The sequence below is a fragment of the Solanum verrucosum genome, unplaced genomic scaffold (assembly GCF_900185275.1).
Source record: "Solanum verrucosum unplaced genomic scaffold, falcon-dt-bn FXZP01000205.1, whole genome shotgun sequence".
NCBI classification, from domain to species: domain Eukaryota; kingdom Viridiplantae; phylum Streptophyta; class Magnoliopsida; order Solanales; family Solanaceae; genus Solanum; species Solanum verrucosum.
In genome coordinates, this window is record NW_026019950.1 from 2877258 (window position 1) to 2899223 (window position 21966).

The 21966-nt window shown below is 34.0% G+C and overlaps 2 protein-coding genes and 1 long non-coding RNA gene across 3 annotated transcripts; 2 read left to right on the forward strand and 1 right to left on the reverse strand.

Moving 5' to 3' along the window:
• Positions 1-3240: 3240 nt before the first annotated feature.
• LOC125813980 (uncharacterized) lies at positions 3241-4322 on the reverse strand. Its single transcript, XR_007442099.1, has 2 exons — positions 4209-4322; positions 3241-3369 (listed from the first exon to the last, which is right to left on the reverse strand). It is a non-coding gene; the product is annotated as an uncharacterized LOC125813980 (long non-coding RNA).
• Positions 4323-7162: 2840 nt separating this feature from the next.
• Positions 7163-10247, forward strand: LOC125813922 (protein REDOX 2-like). Its single transcript, XM_049493400.1, has 4 exons — positions 7163-7482; positions 7972-8215; positions 9221-9400; positions 10020-10247. Exons 1-4 carry the CDS (start codon positions 7163-7165, stop codon positions 10245-10247), a joined length of 972 nt encoding a protein of 323 aa, XP_049349357.1.
• An 8857-nt stretch (positions 10248-19104) lies between these two features.
• LOC125813863 (protein REDOX 2-like) lies at positions 19105-21775 on the forward strand. Its single transcript, XM_049493333.1, has 4 exons — positions 19105-19587; positions 20306-20552; positions 20973-21134; positions 21450-21775. Exons 1-4 carry the CDS (start codon positions 19271-19273, stop codon positions 21672-21674), a joined length of 951 nt encoding a protein of 316 aa, XP_049349290.1. The 5' UTR covers positions 19105-19270; the 3' UTR covers positions 21675-21775.
• The last annotated feature ends 191 nt before the right edge of the window (positions 21776-21966 follow it).

The following is a 21966-nucleotide window of genomic DNA, read 5'->3' on the forward strand; positions in this document are numbered from 1 at the left end:
AGGGTAATTTGGAGTCCTGTAGCTCCAGATTTTAGCTCGTGAACAGTAGGTGCGGATTTGGTGTTTTTACTTCTTTTATTTCTTTAGTTTTTGGTGTTATCTTGTAGTTGTGTTGCTCATTGTTTGGCACTTTATTGGTGACCATTTTGGAGAACAATTTTTGTATCTCTTGTTGATTTTAGTGGAGCTTTGGCCTTGTGGTTTTTACTCTTCACACCGAAGAGGTTTTCCACGTTAAAATTGGTGTCTCTTGTGTTGATTTATTTTTCTCGCTTGGTTGATTTGTTTGCTGCCCAATCTGTTTTATTCTTGCATTATCTTTTCTTCTCTTGGATCAAATGAAAGGGAAAGTTTGGACTTGGGTTTTTTTCCGCTATTGCCCTGTCGTGCACATTTATTTTGTGCTTGCCTTTCCCAACACAGTAGCCTCTGATGCTAGAGAAATTGGTTTCCTAGCCATTTTGAAGTGTGAGATTGTTGAAAACTATAAGGGGTCATTTGGTACAAACATTGATAATGCAGGGATTAGTAATGCAGGGATTAGTAGTGCATGGATTATATTTTTGTCAAGTGTTTGGTTCATTACTTTCCACTTAATCTTATGTTTGATTTAAAACTCTATAAAAAAATTATTTCCTATTATACCCTTGTTTTATTATGAGTTTGTTTATTAATTTTAAGGTGTGATGTACCACTACGGAGATAATTTATGGCACGGTATATTTCTAATTTTTTGTTGGTCAAGTATATCTTAAACTTAACATAAATTTAAGACTACTTAAATTGTTCAATACCTAAAGCTTATTTCTTTTATAAAAAAAAAAATGATAGTTCAAGTGGTTAATCAACAAACTATCTTGAATAAAAAAATCAAGAAAGATGGAGAAAAAATATTAGTGAAATTATTAAATTATACTAAACGGATTTGGAGAATTAAAAAGGAACATTTATAACCATTCCAATATAAATAAAAAAGAAATTTAGAAAAAGAAATAAGGGGATAGTTTAGTCATTTAGGGGTCTTATCCAAGGTTTGTTAAACCTTGGATTAGCTATCCCTCCATTTTTTAGGGATAAGATAAGACCACATATGGTGGATAAACAATCCATTGACTAAATTAAATAACGTAACCAAACAATATATTAGATGGACTAAATTTAATCCATGGACTATTATATCTAATATTGTCTACCAAACGGGTCCTAAGTGCAATGGCAACTTTGCACGTCAAGAGAGTCAGTATCCTCAGAACAACAATTAAGATGATTGTAAACTTAGACTTTCCCATTTTTTTCACTTATATTTCTTCTTTCCTTGACAACGGAGTATTATATTTTTAATTCTCACCTTGTATATTTTCAATAGTAGAGAACAGCCCTTTATAATATATATATATATATATACTAATAATTACAGCACTTAACAAACGTCGTAGCGTTTGTCAAAATGGCTAAAAAAAATTGTGTGATTAAAGGACATTGTAGCCGGACGAGAATGTCAGAGCATGAAATAGACAATCTTTTTCCAATTTAAGCAAATCTGCCAACAAGAAAAAAAAATGTATTTATTTGGTATGATAATTACAATTTATAAATTTGTAACTTTGCTTTAAATTGAAATTACTTTGACTTTGAACGATTGGTATATTTCCTCTTCTATCTTAGGAAATGTTTATTTTACTACTGACATTTCATATTCTCTCTTTATTTAGTAGTACTCTTTAAATTTTATATGATTTTTTTCCACCTAGCTAGGTGATTTACTTATAATATTTATATTGTGTTATGTCTTATCCTAGATAGTGGTAAATTAACTACAATTTACACTATAAATAGAGTAGTCCTTTTTTTATGAATTGGCTATAAACTCTTAGCATTTTTTTAAGACAAGCAAACCAAATGAATAGTCTCGGACTCTCCAACTACAAATTTTTTATGAGATGTAGTAGGCCTCAACAGGTTTCTCAAATGCTATTCAAACAAAATTTAGAGTTTCACTAGAGTTATTATATAATCCATATGACTAGAGGGAGTCACTTCCAATTCGAAGGTTACGAGTTTGTGTTAGCAAGGAAGTAAAAGGATGAGAGTTCTTAGGGAGTGGTTAAAAAAAATAAAAAAGAATTATAATCCATACTCCATAGATTCAAAATTATTTGCGGTCATGATGTCACATGTTATAACAAATTTCTCTGAAAACTAAAGGAAGGATGTTATGGTACCAAATTAAAAGGAGATCGACACTAGAATTGGACTGATCCTCATATCTTTTCATGTCGAGTCATCCATCAAACCCAAGTGGGGGAATTGGGCCTATATTACCTTACTGGACTGAGGTATATATGTCTTGGAAAAAAGACGCGGCTTAGCTAACAACACAATCCTCTAATTATCTTTTATAGTTATAATTTGAGATTTTATAGCAGAAACATGTATCCGGTATTCCTTTCTTTTTTAGGCATATAATTTTCTTTGGATCTCTCTCCCCCTATCGTCGTTGCCCCTCTTTCTCTCCATCGCTAGCGTGTTGAGTGCTCATCTTCTCCCGGGAGATCTGTGCACTACAATCTGTGTTCATACGCAATTTTCCTTCTTTTTTTTTCATTTGGAGTCCTTTCCATAGTTTTAACTTTTTAAAAAAAAAAAAGTTTTTTTCTTTTTTTCATTCTAAACACCCGATGTTAACCTCAATCAAAAAACAACCAATGTTTACATCAATCAAAAAATATAACCTTGGTGTTTACAATTTAAAGTGAAATAATATAGCACTTGGCCATGGTGTAACTAACTATATAAGGGATAATTGAATTCACGAAAGATATGCATTTTGCATGGTTTAGTGTAAATATTAGGTGCCAATTTTTTTACCACCAAGGATCGTGACGAAATGCTTGAGGTCTCTTCACCCTTAGGGTGCCTTAATTAGATATCGTAAATGAATTTTATGCAGTGGTCAAAACTTCACACTAAAATATTTGTAAAAAATAGTACCTACAAAATACAAATTCAAGCCAAAAGCAATGGTGCGTTCACAAACATGCATGTATTACACAAGATCAAAATAATAATATGATTATAGAAAAAAGTTGACAATAATTAAAAATAAAGTTCAATTTTATTTCTCATCTAATGAGGTTTAAATTAAAAGGCTCTTCCATTGCGGTTGGCAGAAGTAAGAATGGTAAGTATAGCCATGGTAACAAAACCAACAAGGAGTACTCCACTGGCAATACTTCCTCTGTCTACAAATCTTTTGCTTTTGTCCTCAATTTCATCCAAGCCATCCAGTAATTGGTCTATCAATAGTTTGAGTTCAATACTCACACCAAATCCCACGCCAACTCCACTTGCCAAGAAAAACGCTATCACCTGCAAATTTCTCGAGATTTAAATCCAATGAAAGCAGACCCCTAAATCACCGAGTCAACCTCTAGTCTTTGTGTTCACAGGATTCAAAATCAATATTTATACATAAAAGTTAAAAATAATCTGTGTAATTTTTTGTCGAGGAAGATCGAGGGGACACCTAGATCGTTTGTTTTTTTGGCTTAAAAAAATCATAGGTGAATTCAAAATTAAAAGTGTATGGGCAACCTCATATTACTAAATAATGATAATTGGATTCAGAATTAATTATTTCTCCATATTTAATATAATTATTTTAATATATAAACAGGATTAGAATAACCGTTAATGAATTTACTTGAACTTATAAATTAAATGAGACTCTACAGTCGCTCTTGTTAAAATTATAAATGACAAACTTCTAATATCGGAATCTCCGTTAGGATGTTTATTGTTTACACGTTTTACAAAAGAAGGGAGCCTATTTGGTGAAATAAATTAGTTAGTAACACGTGAAAATGGAAACCATAGTATAAAATGCGTCCTAATATGGGTCAATTGGTTTTGTACTATATTATTGTGAAAGCCTTATAATAAATGGTTTAATAAATAGATTTTGGTGTTTATATATGTAAAACATATGTAAGCAAGCTAGTGAGATTCACGATTGGAGTGTTTTATATCTCTTACAAGCACGTCTTACAAATGGAAACTGAGGGAGTACATTAAAAGTATATCTGAATGGATTTAGATCTTATGACTTGTACGTAAATCTTAAGTTATCTTTGTTATTTCAGCATAAAAATAAAAGTACTATAATAAAACTATTTTGGCTTAACAGTATTAAAAGACGAGAAAAAAACCTTATCTCCGTAAAAATCAAACATAAGGAGAAACTGGCCATTGATCAACCTCTTCCCTTTAACGGCTTGATACAACGCGAAAGGCAACTGAATTAATGAATAAAGCACTCCCCCTGCTGCCGCTGCTAACACATACCTGTACTTATAATGCAATTAAATTATTAGCAATTTTACAGATTTAATTACCAAAATAACAGAAAATTTCTTATATATATTTACTTTTAATCTTCTTGTTTTTTTTTTCTCATCACCTGTAGCCTCTAATGTCACTGAATTTGGCTTTGTTACCATCAAGTTTGAAGTTGTTGGTAACAATAAGCGCACCTGCAGCTGCGCACGCCGATAGAGTAAGTATTCTCAGCACAACAATTGAGTTGATTATTATACGTTTAGACGTAGCCATTCAATTGATCGGTCGATCGATTCACGCTTAGTTTTAATTTCTTATTCCCTTAGTGACAACAATTTTAAATGATCATCACCTTCAATATTTTTCACATCCTTTTATACACCACTTAAACATTGCTTAATTGGTCAAAAAGAAATTAATTAAATTTTCTGAATAAGGTCATTGTAGCCGGACGTGAATGTCAGAGCAGGAAACGCGTAATTTCTTCGGAGGGAAATAAAAAAGGCATGTTGATTTTGTAGTTTACTTGTTAGATATGGTAAGAGCTTTGAACAAGAAAGGAATCCAAATACATGCATAATGCTAAGTGTTACTATCGAAACAAAACAAAATAATGAGACACGTAACTTGTTTGCGGAGGCGGGCGGAGCTAGGACGTGGGGTTCATGAGTTCGGACGTATCCAAACGTTTTTTCATAGATCTTATATTTGTACTAAAAATTAATTAAATTTAAATGTATATTAATTTGTGAACCCCTAACAAAATTGATTGAGGGTTATTAACGAAATTTAGAACTTCAAACTCTTAGGATGTGTTTGGTATGAAGGAAAACATTTTTCAATTTTCTCATGTTTGGTTGGGTAAAATGTTTTCCAAATCAACTCATTTTCCTCAAATTTAAAGAAAATGACTTCCCTTCAAATATTAAGGAAAACATTTTCTAAAGCTTTCCTCCAACTTCAAATTACAATTTTGGTGGAAAATTAAATTTAAAGCTTATTTTTAAAAAGATATTTTTCAACTTCAATTTTTTTATTTTTTCATCCCACCCTCACGCCGACCCCCCCCCCCCCTCCTCTCACTTGCCCCTCACCACTCCCCCCCAAAAAAATATTTTAAAGTTTGTTTTTAAAAAATACTTCCAATTTCAAATTTTTATTTTCACCCCACCCCTAACCTCGACCCCCCCTCTGCCAGCCCCCTACCACCCCCTCCCCTAAAAAATAATAATTAAAGTTTATTTTAAAAAATACTTTCAATTTCAAATTTTAATTTTTCACCTCACCCCTACTCCCTCGCCAGACCCTCCCCCTCCCAAAAAATAATAAATTTAAAGATTGTTTTTAAAAAATACTTTTCAATTTCAAATTTTTATTTTCCACCCCCACCCCTACCCCCTCCACCCCCACTACCACCCCCCCTCCCCCCAAAAAAATTGTTTTTAAAAAATATTTCCAATTTCAATTTTTTATTTTTTCACCCCCACCCCCCCCCCCTCCCCCATCAGCCCCCACCCCCCTCAGCTCCAAAATAAATTAAGTTTATTTTTAAAAAATATTTTTAATTTCAAATTTGCATTTTTTTACCCCATCTCATCCTTACCCGCACCACCCTATCCCGCCCCCAAAAAAAATTAAGTTTATTTTTAAAAAATATTTTCAATTTCAATTCAAAAATTATTTTCTACTCTCTAGAATAAAAGATATTTTCTCAAAAATAATTTTTATTCATAAATCAAACGCTAAAAAATCTTTTTCGGAAAATATTTTCTACTCACCAACCAAACATGAGAAAATAAGTCAAAAATGTACTTGTTTTCGAGGAAAACATTTTCCATCATATCAAACACACCCTTAATCCTGACTTCGAACAGAGGTGTAGAGATCCATTATATCCTGGTTAGTGAACCGATTATGAGGAATTTCTATATTGCAAAGTATAATTAATTAATTAGTGATTGAATTATAGATAAGCATATTGCTCACCTTTCTGCAATTACGCATGTCATATTCTTTTAGTTAATTTCTGCCTTTCATAATTATAAGTTTTATGTTTTAATTTTTTTTTCAGTTAATGTGTTGGTTTGTTCATGTATTTTTTAAATTTTCTTTCGGTTGTATCATTATGTTGACTTATAAAAATGTCTCGTGGCATTAAAATAAAGGAAAATTACGTTCTATGTTAATTTTTGAAAAAATTTATGTTACTACGTCTCCGCGCAAACGCACAATTTAATTCATATTATACATTTTATTAAATTCATATTATACATTTTTATATAAGGTTGAGACTTCATATATAATGATTTCCCCCTATATATACTATTGTATAAAATTTTATATATTGGGCTACATGATTTAAATATTTTCAAAAGTCATGTATTTTTTTTTATAAATAAATGACATATGGTCTAGTTTCATGGAAATTGCAGAAAAATAAGATATAAAGTAGTGTTTACACTGACTAGATCTGAAGCTTTATGGGGCGTGTTACCTTCGTTCCTTGCTTCGAGAAATATAAAAGAAGAAGATTCATCAGTCAACTTAATGAAATCGAGTAACATAAACAAGCTTAATTTTACTTAAAAAATAATTAATCCAAAAATTACGTATAATATATTCTCGTGTTACAGCGTTTTCAACTTTGTCACTTTTTCTTTAATCTCTCGACTTACTAATCTGCCTGAAACGCTCTCCGTCAGAAGGAGTAATACATTTTGGAAACTTATCAACAATCATATTAGTAAGATATTTATATCTTTCTATAATTAGATTTATTTATTTTTTTAGCATTTTGCTACATTATAGATTTTATTTTTTGTAGATGGAGAAAGTAGTACATGTACCGGAAGTGATGCTGAATTCAGGCTACAAAATGCCTTTATTAGGCATGGGAACTTTCAACTTTCCTATGCCGCCGATAGATGAGTTAACGTCCATTTTGGTTGATGCTATTAAGATCGGTTACCGACATTTCGACACGGCGGCGGCGTATGGATCGGAGGAGGGAGTTGGGAGAGCAGTGGCTGAAGCAATAGAGCGGGGGATTATAAAGAGTCGTCAACAAATGTTCATTACCTCTAAATTATGCTGCACTCAGGCGCACCCTCAACTTGTCCTCCCTGCCCTCAAAAACACACTTGGGTACTCACTAATTATATTACAATTTGCCTTCTTTTTTTAAATAAATTAAATTAATATCATTTGTCAATTTATTTATATAAATTATTTATGAAAAATTCAGTAACTTATCTTTTCTAAGATTCAAATTTCATAAAGATCAAATATATATTGTTTAGAGTCATTGAAGTTTTTTTTTTTTAGTGTGTAATATTACAATGTATGAGTCACACTATGAGATGTCTAGTATTGCAGCTTAGTTTTCAATTTTTAACTAGGTTATGTTAGTCAGGGGTGGAGTCATAATAGTATTTACGAATTAGGCAAAATTGAATAATTTTGTTGTAAATCAATATCCAAATATATAAGGAAAAAAAATTATGGTCCAAATTCTGTAAATTAAAAATCCTGAATCCAACTTCATTCATAGCTCTCCCTTTATTTACCTTTGAACTTCCCAAAGTACTCTTAATATATTAGTTTATGATTTTAACCTTAGAATATATAATGTAGAAAGTTGGGACTAGATTTCGTGGACTTGTATCTAATACATTGGCCGATAAGCATGAAGCCTGAGATTGATATCCAAAATTTCAAAAAGGAAGATATTGTCCCTTTTGATATGAAAGGGGTATGGCAAGACATGGAAGAGTGCTACAAGTTGGGCCTAGCCAAGTCTATTGGAGTCAGCAATTTCAGTTGCACCAAACTCTCACACCTCCTCCAAATTGCTACCATTCCTCCTGCAGTAAATCAGGTAATTAAGTTAATTTATGGTATTATATTCTATGTTGTCATGCAAGATAATGTGTAGAAGCCTTTGGTGGTTCAGTGGTTTGAGCTTGGGACTTTCATGTTGGAGGTCTCAAGTTCGAAATCCCTTGCCAGTAGAAAGCAAAGGAGTTTTGCCTTCTGGGTCGAGCTTGTTGCACCAGACTTGTCTAGTGCAGGTTACCCCTCTTGTGTGGTTTGTGAGCTATTGTATAGAAGGGTCACTCTGTAGATCCGAGATAGAACTCCGGTCCTGCAACTCCTTCCCTTGATAGCCTTGAGTTGTTGGTTACACCGCACTGGAAAAGCACTCTTTGGGAAATCCGGATCTTTCTCAGCAGGGACAGTACCAAGGATATCTAACTCTGGCAGTCTAAATTTGTCCAATCACTCAAGAAAGCCTATACCCGAAAGAGGGAAACCCTCTCTTTGCTTGCCATTGCAATATCGAAAACCGCAGAAAAGAATGCCCCGGCCTGGTATTTTATTTTGACCGGCAGAAGCCGAACCAAACCCTAAGCAGCGACGGGATGTGCCTTAGTTCAGTCTCGAAGACGGGATAATAGGGGCGTAGCACCGAATATGTAGGAGTAGTCTCACCCAATAGATGGACAAGTCAATAGTACCAATCAAGGAAGCCTTGAACTCTAGAGCTTTCTTTCCTGATGGAGACTAAGAAAATGAGATGAATATAGCTAAACATCTGCAGCAGAAAAAACAAAAGCCAAAAGTCAAGGTGCGGATTTTACCCTGTGCGCACTCAAATAATATCGATTGCGGATTTTCCTTGTCAGAAACAAAAAAGATAATGTATGGAATTGAAAAAATTTAATTAACTGCAATTTTTTACACTATCATATCACAAATTATAATTCTTTATTTCAAATTGCATTGTTACAAAAAGTTTACACTAAATGCACCGATAATGTAAAAATTTCATGACTGAGTGTGTAAATAAGACATGATAGTTACTTTTTTCTTCCATTTTCAGGTAGAAATGAATGTGGCATGGCAGCAACAAAAACTGCTCGAGTTTTGTAGAGAAAAGGGTGTTCATGTAAGTGGGTACTCTCCATTGGGAGCCAACGGTGGGCCTTGGGGTTCCCATGCCGTCATGCGTTGCCCAATCCTCAGCCACATCGCAACCACTAGACGAAAAACCATCCCTCAGGTCTTTTTCCTATCGTCGTATTTATTTATTAGTAGGGTGTCAAATGGGCGGGTTGGATTGAAACTGAAGATATTAAAATGAGTTGAAATAGAAATTTGATTGGGTCATGATTCGCCCAAATTTACTTTCGGTTCAAATGGGCTAAAAATTGGGTTGGGTCATGACCCGTCTAGTTTGATCCGCTTAATCTCAATAATTTTAACATGTTATTATTTGACTTTTATATCACAATCTGGATTTCAACTCAAGAAATTAACAAAAATAAGTTACAAATGGATAGATAAATCTACATGATATGAAATAGACAGTAATTCATACTTTCAATATGAGAACATACATTATACTAATGCAAATAAAGAGTCTTATAACGGGTAGAAGTTGGAGATTAAATTAGGCTCAAATGAAGTTTCTTTTAAAATTGATACTTAAGACTTGAACGAGTTGAGATTGAACCCAATTCAAACTATCTTGAATCCAATCCATAAAATTCTGGACGGATTAAACGAATTACCTATATTTGAACTCATTTTGACACCCGACCTACTCATTAGTATCAAGATTGCATCAAATCTATATGCTTTTGAATATGTCGATGGACTGAATTTTGAAACATGTGTAGGTTGCATTGAGATGGGTATATGAGCAAGGGGAAAGTGTGATAGTGAAGAGCCTTAATAAAGAGAGGATGAAACAAAACCTTGTTGAAATATTCAATTGGGAACTTAGTAGTGAAGATAATTTCAGGATTCGAGCCATACCTCAAAGAAGGGGATGCAACGGAGAGCCATTTATTCATCCAAACGGACCCTACAAATCTATCGATGAACTTTGGGACGGAGAGATCTAATTCTTCGGAAACCGTTTGGTCATAGATTTTGGAAAACAAGAAAATTGGCAAATATCATCATTTTGTCGTAGAAATAAAATATAGTTATTGATTTTTTTCATCTGCAAGAACATTTTCTTTTTGGGTCAAAATAAAATATAGTTATTGTTTTTCTTTTTTAAAATAATAATTAAAACTTACTCAAATAATTTAACGAACAGGTCAAATTTTCTCTCTACAAATTACTCTCTGCCCTCTCTCTATATGCAAGCAATGGAAAGCCAAGGGCCAGTTGTGGCCCCGATGCCCCCACCCCTTGCACCACCAGATCCCACACCCCCTTTAACCAATGAGAAATTGACAAGTAACCTTTCCTCCTCTGTTCCAACGGCTACTTCCTCTTCTATCGCCCCAACGCCGGCCAAAAATCAACCTGTCTCTGTATCTCAGCAACCTAATCTCAACTACAGCACCAATCACAAAGAGAATCAAGTGGGTAGCTCTAATCCCTCTTCTAATATGAACCAAGACCAAAGAGTTTCTCACCCCAATCACAGAAATAATACCCTTAAAATTTCCTCCAATTTTGATCCCCCGCAAAGACACATTAATGCTCAACAAATTGGTCAGCCCCCCATAAGTTCTAATTCTGCCAATAACAATGTCAATAATCTGAAAAATCAAACCTGGCCTCCACTCTCTGTTTCAAAGCCTTCTTTTGCGTCTACTGTTAGTGCATCACTTGCTCAGAGTGTTGTTGGAAAGCAGACAGTTGATATTAAACATGGAACTCATATGGGTATGCCCGCAATTTATTTCACAGCTCAAGATTACTTTGTCAACCTTGCGGAAGACTGTAAGCGCACCAATGTTGGAAAATTTACTAGAGGCAAACCAAGCATGGAAGAAGTTCGAAAACTCTTTGTTAGTCATGTTCCATTGAAAGGTACCGTCAAAATTGCTTACTTTGATCCTAGCCACGTTTACATTGACTTTACAAATGATGCGGATTTTTACCATATATATTTTAAGCCTTTCATTACTCTTGGTCCTTATAGTATGAAGATCATTAGATGGATTGTACCCGAGAATGAGACCACTATAGCTCCTGTTTGGATTTTAATTCATCAACTTCCTTGGCACTTATTTAGATGGGATATTCTTTCCAGAATGGTTAGCTCTATGGCTCCAGATATGGCTACCTACTCCAAATCAAGAGGTAATGTGGCGAAACTTAAAGTCGAAATCGAATTGCTAAAACCCAAGCAAGATCAACTATGGGTGGGCTTTAATAGATTGGATTCTAACGTCGAAGATGGTTATTGGTTAGATATTGAATACGAAGGAGCTCCTTCATATTGTCTCTATTGTGCAATGCAAGGCCATGATCAAAACTCTTGTAGAAACAAAAAGAGAAAGGAAACTTTCAAGTCTAAAGAGATCCCTAGCAAGGAGGTTGACAATGAACAATGGAAAGTTCCTAAAAATGTTAAAAGGAATGCTTACAAGAACAATGATGAAGGCTAATGCAAACTGGTCAAAATCCTCAAAACAACAACAATGGAGCTCGGGAGGATTCACTTCATGACAGCAATACTCATCAGCTTAATACCAAGTTTTTCCATAACCAAAATGATTCCGACTTGAATGTTCAAAGGGCTGCTTCTCACAAGAACAATGACACTGGAAAAGACAAAAAGAAGAAAGTTCAATGGATACCTACACAAAACACTTCCCAGATTATTACCCAACCAAAGTAACCAAGAAAATACAAAGCAAAATTATTCAGCTTCTTTACACGGAACTCAACCTAGTACTTCCCAGGCTCCTATTTCTAATCAAATTCGAGGTACATCAAACCAAATTCATGATACTAGCAACACCCCAGAAGCTTCCGATCCCAAAAACATTATAAAGCCACATTCAAATGCCTAGCCAAACTGATCGTGTGAACAACACCCTTCAAGCTACTAAACAGATTACAATTTTGAAGGATAACAGTCAAAAAATATCACAACACAAACCCCTGGATCCTCCACAAGAACATGGTTCCAACAAATATGAAGCAAGAAATCCCACAAGGATGAACATACAAGAAGAAAATGTTGTTTCTGACTATGAAAGTGATAATGGTGTGGATTCTGATTTTATGACGTCCGACCAAGAACCAGACAACGATGATAATGAAAATCTTATTGTTAGTGATACTGAAGATGAGTATGAAAGTATGGAGGACCAAGTTAACTCTAGTGAAGACAATCTAGAAAATATCTCTATCAATAATGTTGATACTACTATCCAACATGTTGAAACATTTGTTTCTCAACCTATCCCTTCAAATGAAATTGACCAAGCTTTTGACGATATATCTGACAGGCATAACCTATCTCCCAGAGGACTAGAATCTACAAGAGGAGGTCTGCCATACAGAGGAGGTAGGACAGGACAAAGAGGCAAAGGTATTCCTTCTATGAAATACTCACAGAACAATGATGATCTATCCGCAACTTTTTAATTATTAAGTCACTTATTTGGAATATTAGAGGCATCAATTCTCAAGGTGCTTTTGACAGACTTATTCAACTCAAAAGAACTCATAATCTCAGCTTCATTGCAGTCACAGAACCTTTCTCTAATAGATCTAAACTTCATAGATATAAAAGAAGATTGGGTTTTGACTTTGCTCATGCCAATCTCAATAATAAAATTTGGATCTTTGGAGACACTACTCTGGAGTGCAATGTTATTGCTGACAATGACCAAATTGTCACGTGTTCCTTTAATAACAATGGTGTATCCTTATACATCTCTATTGTGTATGCCAAATGTAAGATGCATTAGAGGCAAGATCTTTGGGATGATATTAAGAACTTTGCTACTGTGAACTCTTCTCCTTGGATGGTGATAGGGGATTTTAAATCCATAATTACTCCAGAAGAAAAGAAAGGCGGTAATGCTCATAATATCTCTAAGAGTATGCCTTTTATCAATTGTATCTTGGATGGTGGTCTTCTTGACATGGGCTTCACTGGCTCTCCCCACATTTGGTGTAATGGTCGGGCTCCTAAAAGGAGGATCTGGGCTAGATTGGATAGAGCTCTTGCCAATTCTGAGTGGATCCAAATGTTCTTAGAATCATCTGTTGAGCATTTGGTTAGAACCGGGTCTGATCATGCTCCTATGTTAATCTCCACTTCCAACTTTCTAAGGGAACCAAAGAAATACTTTCGATTCCTTGATTTTTGGACAGAACATGAAGGTTTAATGCAAGTAGTTGAAGATTCTTGGATCATTCATGTTGAAAGGAGCCCTATGTGGAAATTTCATCTCAAGCTTAAGAATGTTTGTAAAAGTCTCTCACACTGGTCTAGAAACACAATTGGTAACATCTTTGAAAAGACCAAAGAGCTTCAATCTAAGCTTGAAATGCTGGAGCAAAATTGTTTGACCAATAACTCTGAGGCTAACAGAATGGAGTATAATTGCACTAATGCTTTGCTCATTAGGCACATTAAGAAGGAAGAATCTTTTTTGAGACAAAAGGCCGGTCTCAAATGGTTTAACGATGGGGATAATAACACTGAGTTTTTTCATTCTGTTATTAACTATAGAAGGAAAAAATTACATCTTTCTAGAATTAAAAAGCAGGATGGCACATGGCTTGATAACACTGACGATATTGTCGCTGAAGCCATTTTGTTCTTTGAGCAACAGTTCTACCAAGAGACCACTTGTAGAGATTATTCTATTCTTAGAAGGTTGTCGAGAGTGGTTGATAAAGATGACAACAGAATGTTAACAGAACTCCCGAACATGGAAGAGCTCAAATAAGTTGTTTTCTCCATGAGCAGTGTTAGATCTCCTGGTCCGGATGGCATATCAAGTAAGTTCTTTCAATTTTGCTGGAACATTATCTCTTCTGATCTGTTGATGGTTATTCTGGATTTCTTTGCTGGTAATGAACTTCCCAGAGCGTTCACACATACCAATCTAGTTCTTATTCCTAAAGTGGACAACCCCCAAGAATTAACTGATTTTAGACCTATTAGTTTGAGCAACTTCATCTCTAAGATCATCTCCAAATTGCTTAACAATAGGCTTTCTAAAATTATGAATAAGATCATCTCTCCTAATCAAAGCGGTTTCCTGAAAGGTAGATCCATTTTCGACAATGTCATGCTTACTCAAGAACTTGTTCATAATTTGAACAGAAAAAATGTAAATGGCAATGTTGTCTTCAAATTAGATATGGCTAAAGCATTTGACAAGGTTGCTTGGGATTTCTTGTGCTTGGTTATGAGACACTTGGGTTTCTCAGAGCCCTGGATTGATATGATTGTTAGATTGATCTCTAACAATTGGTATTCTATCATTATCAATGGAGTCAGGTATGGTTTCTTTAAATCTTCTAGAGGTCTTAAGCAGGGTGATCCTTTGTCCCCTTCCCTATTTGTTATGGGTGCAGAATTGCTTAGTAATTTAATGGATCAACTACCTCTAGACAACTTTATTCCATACTCTATTGATAAAAGTATCCCCCTTATTGCTCACCTTACTTTTGCGGATGATACAATTCTTTTCTCTTCTGGTGATCTTCTTTCTATTGCTATGATGATTAACAAGTTGAATACCTATGAGCAAGTTTCTGGTCAAATGGTTAATAAGAAAAAATCTATTTTTTTAATTTCTGCTAATACTCCTGCCCAGCTTATTGAGGATATTAAAATTCTTACTGGATTTTCTCACTCCCTTTTCCCTATTAACTATCTGGGATGCCATATTTATTCGGGAAGAAAGAAAATTACCTACTTTAGTAGTATGGTCTCCAAAATTGTCAACAGAACTCAAGGATGGTTGGGTAATTTGCTCTCTATGGGTGGCAAAGTTGTTCTTATTAGATCAGTGTTGCATTCGATGCCCTTACATATCATCTTTGTGGCTCATCCTCCGAAGACTATTCTTGATCTTATTGAAAAATCTCTTGCTAATTTCTTTTGGGGGTCCTCGAAAGGCAAGAGAAAATACCATTGGATCTCTTGGAAAAAACTTTGCTACCCCAAAATAAAAGGGGGAGTGGGGTTCAGATCTCTCCATGACATTTGTAATACTTTTGCGGCTAAAGTTTGGTGGAACTTTAGAACTCAAAATTCTCTTCTCACTAAGTTCTTGGAAGCCAAATATTGCAAAAGAATTCATGTTGTTTCCAGGAAAAAGAATTATTCTCAATCTCACATTTGGAGGAGGCTCATGGATGCCAGGAATGATTGTGAACATAATATTCTTGGGAAAGTGGGCAATGGAAATCTTTCTTTTTGGTGGGATAATTGGACTAACAGAGGGGCTCTTGCTATGTTGGTGGACCAAAGTACTCATTCGAAGAATACTAAAGTCTCTGACTTTATTAATTCTAATCACTGGAACACTAGTAAGCTTCATGAAATTTTACCTTCTGATTTAGTTGTTCACATTTTAACTATCAAGATTTTTGCAGGTAATCAAGACCATGCTGTCTGGACACCTGAACACACAGGCTCTTTCTCCTCAAAATCTGCCTGGAATGCTCTTAGACAATTTAATGGCTCCTCCCCGACTTCTAAAATATTTGGCATACAAAATTGCCTTTCAAAATTTCCTTTCATAAGCTTAGACTCCTAAACAATAAGTTGGCTACGGATGATTCATTATCTCGTTTTGGTGTGCAGGGACCTTCCAAATGCTTTTGTTATCACAATGGAATGAATGAAAACATCAACCACCTGTTTAGCTATGGTCAAATAGCGGAGAAAGTTTGGAAAATTTTTTAACATACTTTGGGACTGCTCTGGCCTAATTCTGATAGCATTCGTACTAAGCTTATGAGATGGTGGCATATTAAATCCACCAACAAAGTGCTTGAATTGACCACTCAATGCCTTCCTTCTGTGATTTGCTGGGAATTATGGAAACATAGATGCACTTATAAATATGAAGGCACTAAAATTTACTCTGGCAACATTATTCATCAAGCCACATACCACATCCATTTGATCCTCACTTCCCAGTTCCCTTCCCTAAAGTTTCCCACAAAATTTTGAAACATTTGTCGGATGATGGAGAATATCAAGCCGAAGATAGATATCACCCCCGTCCTGTGGAGTAAGCCTAATTACGGAGAATACAAGCTTAATGTTGACGGTTGCTCTAAGGGCAATCCAGGAAGTTCCAGTGGTGGAGGTATTTTGAGGAATCATATGGGTCATATGATCATGGCTTTCACAGCATATTTTGGTCACTCTTCTAACAACTTGGCCGAGGCACGGGCTATCAAGATTGGATTGAAATGGTGTATTGATCACGGTTTCAATGTTCTTACTATAGAATCTGATTCCTTGACTGTGATTAACATGATCAACAAAGCTACAACTACAACATGGAGCATTAAAGAGGAAATTAATGGCATCCATAATATGACTTCAAAGGGAAATTTTCAGTTCATTCATATATTCAGGAAAGGGAATAACACTGCTGATCTCTTGGCCAACTATGCGGAGCTTGATAGGAAAAATGACTTCTTCAAGGAAGATTGTAGCCACTATGAAGAATGATGAAGAAGCTCGTCCAAACTTTAGAATCAGATTAAGGAAAAACACTTTTATCTTCGACCCTGGTTAAGCTCTTCTTGAATGGTACTAGGTATTCTATACTAGATTTTTTTTTTGGAAACCTAACTGTACTAGGAACAATCTTCCTCTTTTGCTTTATTTTTGGAAGCTAAAATTGTAAGAATGGCTTACCATTCTAGCTACTCTTGTATGAAGTAAGGTTTGGTCCTCCTCTGTAACCTTTTGCTTTGAAATAGAATCTACATTGTTGTTAAAAAAAAAAACTTACTCAAATTAATTTTATATTTTTTTTAAAAAAAAGTTCATCTATTTATGACCTCAACTATTTCCTATCTATCCTTTTCTGTTAGTTTATCTAGAAATGCATACTAGTCATGAAGAGATTGTTCGTAGAATGTGAGAGAATTATATTGAAGATTATTTGTATTTAATTATAATGTGATGAATTGTAATAGATAGTTAGTAATTGTGTTATTGATAGTTTTTATTAAAATATATATCTGATTTTAGAATAATGTATTATCTAGTTCATTATAATTAAAAATAATAATTATGTGTTAAACTTATTATGAGTATTTTTAATAGGTCTTAAAGCTTATGAATATAAATCATATTTCATATTATTTTTCAAAAAAAATATCGTCAAATACCTAATAAAACTTCAACTCAATGTATTGTACTATATTACTTTTTAATTTATTGTATTACTATATTGTTAGATATATTATTTGTATCGTAATTATTAAAAAGCTCATCATGTAACACTCAATTTAGTATAGGGGACTCCGCCCTTCCTTTGTCTTTTTACCCTTTATTTCATTTTTTTCTTATGTATATTTTAAAAAGATGGATATATAAAATATTTTGAGCTACCAATTCATCTTTTTTTCCTTCTTATTATTAATTAATGAGAAGTATCAGGTTCAAGTTCTAAAAAAATAAGAACAGAGAAACTCTTTATTAATTTTAACACTTGATATTCTATCATTAACTTTATGGCATAATAGCAAAGACAAATATTCAAAGAAAAGTCAAAAATATTCATCAAAAAAGACGTGACCAAATTATATATACCTATGTTTATTCGAGTCCAAAGCTAAAAGGGTAACTTTTTTCCTCTAAAAAACATAAATGGTATATCAATTTTTTTTTAACCAAAACGGTAAAATCGCTACTGAGGGAGCGATATATTTTAACGCCGTATACGCTGCTAAAAAGTTTATTTAAAATCGCTGCTCCAGCAGCGATTTTATCCAATTTTTTATTTTTTTTTTATAAAATCGCTGCCTCAGCAGCGTTATCCTAAAAAAAAAAATCTTAACTCGCTGCTTCAGCAGCGTTTTTGCAAACAAAAAAAAAATCTCCAACTTGAATTCGCTGCAATGGCAGCAATTTTCCAACTACGTTTTTGAAAAAAAAATGAAAATAAAAAATCTCCAACTTGAATTCGCTGCAATGGCAGCAATTTTCCTTAATGTTTAAAGAAAAAAAATGGATAAGGCAGCCGTTTAAAAAAGAAAAAAAAAATTAGTAAAACGCTGCTGAGGCAGCGATTTTAGGAAAAAAAATTAAAATTTTTTTTGACAAAATCGCTGCTGCTGCTTTTGAATGAAGGCTTTAACGGCATGCCCAACATACGTTAAAACATATCGCTCCCTAGGGAGCGATTTTATCGTTTTGGTAAAAAAAAAATTTGGTATACCATTTATGTTTTTTTGAGAAAAAAAATTGTCCTTTTGGCTCCGGACTCGAAACTCTCACGTGTTCTCCAAATCAATCAAAGAAAGGTCGAAAGAGAAAATCAAATAGAAATACTAATTAAAGTATCATTGCTCACGTTTCTTCATTTGCAGCTTATTGTATATATAATATATATATATAATTGCATTCCCTCTATTTATTTTACTTGTCATATTTTTCTTTGCACGTTAATTAACATAACAGATAGTTTAATTAAATTATCTTTATTTATCCTTTGATCTCAATTTAATAATACGTTTTCTTCACTGTATTAATCTCTCTCTCTCTGTTTGTATTGAGTTAGAATAGAAATGAAAATAAATAATTAATTATATTTTGATTTTCATTAAACAAACAACTAAAATAGACCAGAGGGGTACGTAACGTAGTAGTTTTTTCTTCTTCTAGTTTGTTCAAATGTAATTTGTTTGTTATATTCATTAACTTGACAACAAAAAAAAAAGAATCGTGTCATTAAATAGTGCCATAAATGTATGTTTGTTCTCATTTCAAAGATTTTATATAAACTTAACAACGATCATCGATCACTAACAACATCTTTACAACTTCGTTTGAAACTTGTCTGTTTTTCTATACAAATTATCTCGCATTTATATTTTAAGTGTGATTTCTTCGTATTTGTTAGAAATTTTTAGCATCACTCAATCTTTAGATTTTATTTAAAAATCGGCGATTTTGTAGATGGAGAAAGTTATGCACGTACCAGAAGTTGTACTAAACTCAGGCTACAAAATGCCTTTGTTAGGCATGGGAACTGCAGCGTATCCCATGCCGATAGATGATTTAACATGTATTTTGGTTGACGCCATTGAGACAGGATACCGCCATTTTGACACCGCCACGCTTTATGGCTCGGAGGAGGCCGTGGGCAGAGCAGTGGCGGAAGCAATAGAGCGGGGCATTATAAAAAGTCGCCAACAAGTGTTCATTACTTCTAAGTTATGGTGCACCGAGGCACACCCTCAACTTGTCCTACCTGCCCTCAAAAACACACTTGGGTATTAATAATACTACACCTTTATCTATTTATTTTTTGTTAATAAATCGATTATCATTTTTTTTCCCTTTTAAATTATTACAATGTCCTAGCTCCAAGTAGCTCAACATTAACATTAACAATTGGAGCTAGATCAGTTTTAGTCGTTGGTTTGACACAACTTAATAATTTTGATCAAAATTTTGTATATGTGCGAATAAATCTATTGAATATGTAGAACTCAGTAAGTCATGATCTAGAATTCATAAATAATGAGAGGTTAAGTCAGGTTTGGACTTCATGGATTCTTAAGGTGTTAATACTAGTCGGATTCTGAATTTTGACTTTTAAATATACATACATATTGATTTTCTCAAGTACATTAAACAAATTAATTCTATAGAGTTTGATGGAACCCGTACATCAACTTCTAGGCTCTAGGTTCACTCCTAAAATTCAAAATTATGGTTCTTCATCTCTTAAACAACAAAACAGAGGAGAATCCATTGCTTAGACTCGTTGAAAATTTGAGGAGGTGCAGTCACATGCATTTTTTTTATGTCTCAAATCTTTACGTAGAGTCTCGATCTCTCCAAGACATCTGGTAATAGATGTTTGATTTAATCTTGGGAAGATTTTAGTTAGGTCGTTTCAGTCCACTCTTTATTTACTCATGGCCTTATCGGACGTAACTCTTATACTATATGGTTTATGGTTTAACCCTAAATGAGTTTATGTAGGAAATTGGGGCTAGATTATGTGGACTTGTATCTAATACATTGGCCTATAAGTATGAAACCCGGACCGGTTGATATCCTCAAATTCAAAAAGGAAGATATTGTTCCTTTTGATATGAAAGGAGTATGGAAAGCAATGGAAGCGTGCTGCATGTTGGGCCTAGCAAAGTCTATTGGAGTCAGCAATTTCAGTTGTACCAAACTCTCACAACTCCTCCAAATTGCTACCATTCCTCCGGCAGTTAATCAAGTTAGTATTGTGGATAGATTTTCAATCTTGTCATGTTTTACATATACTACTTATAGTTAAACCTTTCGTTTATTCATTAATACTATATTGACGTATAATTGTTATATATGTATATTGACATTTGATGTTTTAATCTCCTTTTTAACTGTTATAAACAAAAGTACGCAAAACATTAGTTTAATTAGTCAATAATCATTATAGTTTAAAAGAATTATTGCTAAGTAATCTAAATAAGGGATGTACATACATGCAATATTGTAAACCACAAGCTAAGGGGGTGATTGTTATGAAGCTAAACCTAGAGGAAGGTCTCGGAAATTTACCCCTCATAAATTTCAAATTCTAATTCAATCTTATGGTAGATTTGTATGAACTCGTAATATGGAAGTCACAATATGTTTTCTCCTTTTTTCATTTCAGGTAGAAATAAATGTAGCATGGCAGCAGCAAAAATTGCTAGAGTATTGTAAAGAGAAAGGTGTTCATGTAAGCGCCTACTCTCCATTGGGAGCCAAAGGTGCCTCTTGGAATAGCCCAATCATCAATGACATCGCAACTGCTAAACGAAAGAGCATCGCTCAGGTCTTTTTCCAAATCCTATAGTGATTAATAGATAATGGATTTTAACTTATTTGCAGGGATGAAAATTTTAGGGTCTTCGGTACAAAAGGAAAATATTATCCTAAAAGTATATATATATATATAATCCAAATAAATATTACGGGAGGTGCGTAGTGGAGATGAGGGTCACAAATTCACAGGAGGTGGGGGTGAAGGTAGAGAGCAAACACAATAAATGTGGAATGTCATTTTCAAGGAACTAGTTTTCCAAAAAATGTTGACCAATCGAACATAAAAAAATTGATAAGTAACAACTGAACTTTCAAATATTTGTAGGTGGCTTTGAGATGGATATATGAGCAAGGGGCAAGTGTGATAGTGAAGAGCTTTAACAAAGAGAGGATGAAACAAAACCTTGAAATGTTTGATTGGGAACTTAGCACTGAAGATAATTTCAAAATTCAAGATATCCCTCAGAAAAAGGGATATAACGGAGAGGATTTTACTCATCCAAACGGCCCCTACAAATCTGTGAATGATATTTGGGATGGAGAAATCTGAAACTCCACCAAGTCCAGCGGCATAGAGTAATTTACATAATTCTCCTACTATACTTTTTCTCATTTGAATAATTGCCATGCACCTTAATTAGCTGTGTCAAATTTAACTCTCAAACTATTGTGATATTGTATTGTTACCTTAAATACAATAAGTATTTTAATTCTTATTTCTAATTTACCTTATATCCATTCGCCCTTCCACTCATGAGGCCTCTAACAGACCGGCTTGCGGGTACCTGGACTATTCTTATTTCACAAACTACAGAGAACAGAACAATCAAGTTAACAAAATT

Excerpts from the sequence above, each read along its gene's own strand:
- LOC125813922 (XM_049493400.1), top strand. The coding sequence starts at position 7,163 with ATGGAGAAAGTAGTACATGTACCGGAAGTGATGCTGAATTCAGGCTAC. Across the intron at positions 7,483-7,971 it reads GCCCTCAAAAACACACTTGG|AAAGTTGGGACTAGATTTCG; the intron begins GTACTCACTAAT and ends TATATAATGTAG. Across the intron at positions 9,401-10,019 it reads GACGAAAAACCATCCCTCAG|GTTGCATTGAGATGGGTATA; the intron begins GTCTTTTTCCTA and ends AAACATGTGTAG.
- LOC125813863 (XM_049493333.1), top strand. The coding sequence starts at position 19,271 with ATGGAGAAAGTTATGCACGTACCAGAAGTTGTACTAAACTCAGGCTAC. Across the intron at positions 20,553-20,972 it reads TTCCTCCGGCAGTTAATCAA|GTAGAAATAAATGTAGCATG; the intron begins GTTAGTATTGTG and ends TTTTCATTTCAG. Across the intron at positions 21,135-21,449 it reads AACGAAAGAGCATCGCTCAG|GTGGCTTTGAGATGGATATA; the intron begins GTCTTTTTCCAA and ends AAATATTTGTAG.